At 61.5% G+C, this 6,000-nt stretch overlaps 1 protein-coding gene across 2 annotated transcripts in view; it reads left to right on the plus strand.

Moving 5' to 3' along the window:
* The window catches only part of SHANK3 (SH3 and multiple ankyrin repeat domains 3), a 184,831-nt gene extending 179,374 nt beyond the window's left edge, over window positions 1–5,457 (plus strand). The window contains exons 23-24 of one of the 2 annotated variants that reach the window (XR_014226343.1): window positions 3,160–4,221; window positions 4,368–5,457. Coding sequence is in view for 1 of the 2 variants with exons in the window: in XM_082280128.1 (XP_082136254.1) it covers window positions 3,160–3,706 (547 nt within the window). In the remaining variant the exon portion in view is untranslated. Of the gene's footprint in view, window positions 1–3,159 lie in introns of both variants that reach the window. The other variant, XM_082280128.1, reaches the window with a different exon arrangement.
* Window positions 5,458–6,000: the final 543 nt, after the last annotated feature.

The raw sequence follows: 6,000 nt of genomic DNA on the forward strand, positions 1-6,000 counted from the left end.
GGAGCCGCGATGGGAATCGTGGGAGACCATTCCAAGGATCTGAGGGCCACCAGGGAAGCCTGGAGCGGCAGCGTGGGAGCCTCACCAAGGAGCCGGGAATCTTTCCCGTGGGAGCAATCCCTGACTCGAGCCTGCCCTCGAGGGCCTCTGGAAGTCCTGGAGAAGCTCGGCTTGGGCTTTCCAAGGAAAATCCTTCATCCCTTAGTGACTCCTTGGAGAAATCCCGGAGACCTCCAGGAGCAGCATTCCCAGAAGGCCGCATTATCCCTAAATCCCGGTGCCTTCGGATGGAATCCCCCTCCGTCGCTGGTGCTTCTCTGCTTCCCGGGAAACCCAAGCTCCTTCCGTGGGATCCCGTCTGCCCCGCTCCTGCCTTTTCCAAAGGCTCCTTTTCCCAGCTGCTCCCACAGAGCGATCCCAGCAACGATCCCAACGATCCCAGGAATGATCCCAGAGATCCCAGCAATGATCCCAACGATCCCAGGAATGATCCCAGTGATCCCAGGAATGATCCCAGGAGCAATCCCAGAGTTTCCAGCAATCCCAGGAACGATCCCAGGAATTATCCCAGTGATCCCAGCAGCAATCCCAATGATCCCAACAATGCCAGGAATGATCCCAGAGATCCCAGAAATGATCCCAGCAATCCCAGGAATGATCCCAGTGATCCCAGGAGCGATCCCAGAGTTTCCAGCAATCCCAGGAACAATCCCAGGAATGATCCCAGTGATCCCAGGAGCGATCCCAATGATGCCAGCAATCCCAGGAACAATCCCAACAATCCCAGGAACGATCCCAGAAATGATCCCAGAGATCCCAAGAACGATCCCAGCCATCCCAGAAATTATTCCAATGATCCCAGTAACAATCCCAGCCATCCCAGAGATGATCCCAGTGATCCCAGGAATGATCCCAGAGATCCCAGCAACGATCCCAACAATCCCAGGAATGATCCCAGAGATCCCAGGAACTATCCCAATGATCCCAGGAATGATCCCAATGATCCCAGGAATGATCCCAATGATCCCAGCAATCCCAGAAATTATCCCAGTGATCCCAGGAACGATCCCAGGAATGACCCAGGCTCGGGAGCTGCCCCGAGTGGGATTTGTGGGGTCGGAACCGACCGGAGGAGCTGCCACATCCCAGCTCCTGGAGCATCCTGGAGCACCGGGAATGCCACCCCTCAGAGCCGCCTGGAAAAGACACCGGGAACGGGAAACTGAGCTCCGCCCTCGCCCGGATTCGGGATCACTCCAAGGAAAAGCGGATGATTCCAGAGGGTTCCTAAAACCTGGAAAAACTCCCTGAGAGCAGCACCCCAAAATGTAGGATGGTCCCTAAGGAATCAGCTCGGATCCGGAGATGCTGGAGCCGGGGATTCCCGGCTGGAGAGGAAGGAACCAGGAATCCCGGGCACGGATGGGATCCATGCGGGAAAATGGAGTGCCCGGAATTCCAAATGGGAATTCAGCCCCAGCAGCGCATCCACAAGCTTGGGATAAACACCTGGATCCTGCCGCATCCCTTCGGATTTTCCATGGCTGCTCATTCCCAGCTGCCTCTCCCGGGGTCTCCCGGCAGATCCGGAACTTTCTCTCCCAGATCCCAGATCCAGGTGGGACACGGCCACGTCCTGGCACTTCCCATTCCGTGTCTCGTTCCTCACGGGAGTCCAGCTTTTCCCTCTCGGAGCTTCCCAAAGGTGATTCCTGCTCCTCTGGAAGCAGAAAAATGGGAATTGTCAGGAACGCGGCTCATCCCAGGGATCTCCAGCCATGTTCAGGTCATCCCTTCGGAGCTGTGGATTTACGGGATCGTCGGAGCTCATCAACATTCCCCAAACCAGGATCTGGCACCGCGTGGGGTTCGAGGCAGTGGGGGATCCCAGCAGCATTCCAGAGGGTCCCTGTTTTCCAGGAGGGAGCTGAGATGGGAGGCAGAGGCGGGGGAGTGGCAGGGAAACTGAGGCACCGGGATGCGGGAATTTTGTGGGATAGTTCTGAGGACAAGCGGAGTGGCGGGGATGGGATGGGATGGGATGGGATGGGATGGGATGGGATGGGATGGGATGGGATGGGATGGGATGGGATGGGATGGGATGGGAGGGACCTCAGAGCCCCTCCAGTGCCAGCCCTGCCATGGCAGGGACATCTCCCACTGTGCCAGGCTGCTCCAGCCCCAATGTCCAGCCTGGCCTTGGCCACTGCCAGCGATCCAGGGGCAGCCCCAGCTGCTCTGGGCACCCTGGGCCAGGGCCTGCCCACCCTCCCAGCCAGCAATTCCCAATTCCCAATCTCCCATCCAGCCCTGCCCTCTGGCACTGGGAAGCCATTCCCTGCCTCCTGGCCCTCCAGGCCTTGGCCCCAGTCCCTCTGCAGCTCTCCTGGAGCCCCTTTAGGCCCTGCAAGGGACTCTCAGCTCTCCCTGGAGCTTCTCCTCTCCAGGTGAGCACCCCCAGCTCTCCCAGCCTGGCTCCAGAGCAGAGGACTCAGATTTTCTGGGATTCATCCTCTGGGATCCTGCCCTGTCCGGTGTCTGATCCGTTTCCTTTCACATTCCCTGCTCATTCCATGGGGACAATGCCAAGGGGACAACGCCGCTGTTGGGGGCTTTGTCCCCATCCAAGATTCCCACAGTGGCACAGCCAGGGGGTCCCACATGTCCCAGTGCCGAGGGGACACCGGCCCGGCCACCCCCAGGCTCCTCACACCCCGCTGACCACTACAAGTGACCATCACCAGGGGTGTCCTGAGGGTCCTTCCATCCCGGGAAAAGGCCGGACGGTTCCCTCTTGTCCACGGGGTTACTCCCATTCCACGTGGGACCGGGATCAGCGTGGGGTGGACAGGGCAGGACGAGGCACAGAATCCTCGTCCCCAGGGCTGGGGACATTTTGGGTGCGCAGAGCCGCGCCAGGAGGGCAGGACTGGCCGGGAATCCCATCCTGGAGGCGCTGCTGGAATCTTCGGGACATCCCCACCGGGATGTCCTGCCCGAGCCGTGTCCCCACCCCGTGCCAACCCCACTCCCGGCCCTCCAGCAGCCCCTTCCCGATGTATTTCGTGTCCCCATTCCCAAACCTGGCCTCACCCCTTCCCTCTCCTCTCTCTCTCTCTCTCTCTCTCTTTTTTTCCCGTTTTCCCGCTTTTTCCGCAGACTTTTCAGTAGTTTAGGAGAACTCAGCACCATTTCCCAGCGCAGCTCCGGCACCACCTTCACCGTGCGGCCCGGCAGCCGCTACCCCGTCACCCGCCGCACGCCCAGCCCCGTCAAACCCGCGGCGCTCGAGCGGCCAGAGCCCCTGAGCACCGTCCGGCCCTACGGCCTGACCCCTCCGACCATCCTCAAATCCTCCAGCCTGTCCATCCCCCACGAGCCCAAGGAAGTTCGCTTCGTGGTCCGGAGCGTCAGCGCCCGCAGCCGCTCCCCGTCGCCGTCACCATCGCCGGGGCCACCCCTGCACACGCTGCACCCGCCCCGGCCCTTCATGCAGAAGCCGCTGCACCTGTGGAACAAATACGACGTGGGGGACTGGCTGGAGAGCATCAACCTGGTGGAACATCGGGATAAGTTCGAGGACCACGAGATCGAGGGCACCCACCTGCCCGCGCTGACCAAGGAGGACTTCGTGGAGTTGGGGGTGACCCGCGTGGGGCACCGCATGAACATCGAGCGGGCGCTCAAGCAGCTGGTGGACAGCTGACCGCGTCCGGAGCCGCCGTGGGAAGGGCGGGGCGTTATTCCCAAGCCAAGAAAACCCACTTGGATTCTCCTTCTCCGAGCACTGCACTGAGGGTGTGGAGCCGCCCCCGGCTCCCGCCCGCTCCCGCCCCGGCCCCGCGCCGCCTCCGGACCAGGAATGTTGCATGAAATTCCTCCTCGTTCCCGTTCTCCCAGAGAGTCTGGCCTGTAAATCGCTCCGTGTGCCCTGCCCGGGGTGGCACCGGGCCGGGGCTGGCCGCGGGGACAGGCAGGGCCACGCCGTGGTGGCGGTGGCACCTCGGGGGCAACCACTGCGTGGAGCCCCCGAGCTGCCCGAGCCGCTGGCGGCGTGGCAAGAGCGGGCGGGCGGGTGGCACCTGCGGAGGTGACATCTCCCAGGTGGCCCTGCCAGGAGGTGGCCCAAGATCCTGACACCCCCCAGGTATCCCTGGCGGGCGGTGGCCCCAGGTCCTGACACCCCCCAGGTGTCCCTGGTGGGGTTGGAGGTGACCCCAGGTCCTGACACTCCCTCAGGTGTCCCTGGCGGGGTTGGAGGTGACCCCAGGTCCTGACACTCCCTCAGGTGTCCCTGGTGGGGTTGGAGGTGACCTCAGGTCCTGACACCCCCCAGGTGTCCCTGGTGGGGTTGGAGGTGACCTCAGGTCCTGACACCCCCCAGGTGTCCCTGGGTGGCCCCAGGTCCTGACACCCCCTCAGGTGTCCCTGGCAGGGTCAGAGGTGTCCCCACCAGGCTCGGAGGTGACCTCAGCTCCTGACAAGCCCCAGGTGGCCCTGCCAGGAGGTGGCCCAGGTCCTTCCCCCTCCCCAGGTGTCCCTGACGGGAGATGGCCCAAATCCTGCCCCACACCAAGTGTCCCTGCCAGGCTCCGAGGTGGCCCCAGGTCCTGCCCCTCCAGGTATCCCTGCTGGGCTGGGAGGTGGCCCAAGGTCCCGAACCCCCCCCAGGTGTCCCTGGCAGGGTCAGAGGTGGCCCAAGGTCCCGAACCCCCCCCAGGTGTCCCTGGCAGGGTCAGAGGTGGCCCCACGCCCCCCCAGATGTCCCCGGCGGGCTCGGAGGCGGCGGCTCCAGCGGGGCCATCCCGACGGTGCTCCCGGAGTTCGGAAGGAAGGGAAGAAGGAAGGACGGGCCGGGAAGGCTCCAGCGGCGGCCGTGCCACCCCGAGCCGTGCCAGGCCGTGCCAGAAGAGCCCCCCCCACGCCAGCCGGACCCCCCTCCCCACCCCGGACTCTGAGCTGCTGCCCCGGCCGGGTGAGAGGGAGCGAGGAGCGCATGGATCGAAGCATGTTTGGGAATGTCGGGAGGCTGGGGAGGGGGATCGATCCCGCAGCAAAAAAACAAAAAAAAAGACAAAAAAACCGCTTTGCCAACGTTTTGAGGGGGTGGGGCGGGAGGGGTGGGAAAGGTTTGATTTCCTCCGGGATCGGGGTCTTGTTTTTCCAAGGGGGAAGCGTTGATGGGAAATTATTTAATCTCCGTGCATTTATCTAGAGAGCAGCTGATAAGCCCCCCCCCACGAGATAACGAACTACAGGATTCTCCCCCACCCCCACCCCACTCCCTTCTCCATCCCCCCTCCCCCCCCACACCCAAAATCCTGGTCATCCCTTGTTTTGCATCTTTTTAAGCAGCTCTATATTTGGAAAGAGAGATTATCTATATATCTTTATCTCCAGAGCTTATAGCCACCTGGTTTTTGTTAGGATTTTCCTAAAAAAAACAAAAAGTTCTATCTCTGGACTGGAGGAGACGCTCCCGGGACGCCCCGTGGCTCGCGGGAGTTTTTAAGCGACTGAATGAATGTGAAAAAGTCTTTTTAAACAAACACACACACACACACACAAAAAAAACAACCCAGCTAAAAAATGCCCCCCCACCTCCCCCCCCCCAAAAAAAAAAAAAACCACAGCTCCTTTTCAGACGCTCTGGATTTGTAGAGATTCAGAGGATCACAAACCACACGCAAAAAAAAAAAAAAAAAAAAAAACCAACAAAAAAAAAAACCTAAAAAAACCCTTGGGTTTTGGGGCACACCGAGTCTTCCAGGCACAGAGCGGGGCTTGTGCCTCCAGTTTGAGGGTGCCAGGGTTGGCGGTGGCCCTGGGGACACCGATGGCTTTTAGGGCCGGAACGCTCCGGGCCAGCCTTGGCGCTGGGGGAGGGGGCATTCCCAGATTTCCGCCCCTCACCGCGGTGTCCCCGGTGCCACCCGCTCGTCCCCTGCGCTGGGGGTGGCCAGGGCGTGCCCGGCTGGCCGGGAGGGGAGGGCTCGGTGG

This window comes from Coloeus monedula (genome assembly GCF_965178545.1).
Source record: "Coloeus monedula genome assembly, chromosome: 4".
Lineage (NCBI taxonomy): Eukaryota > Metazoa > Chordata > Aves > Passeriformes > Corvidae > Coloeus > Coloeus monedula.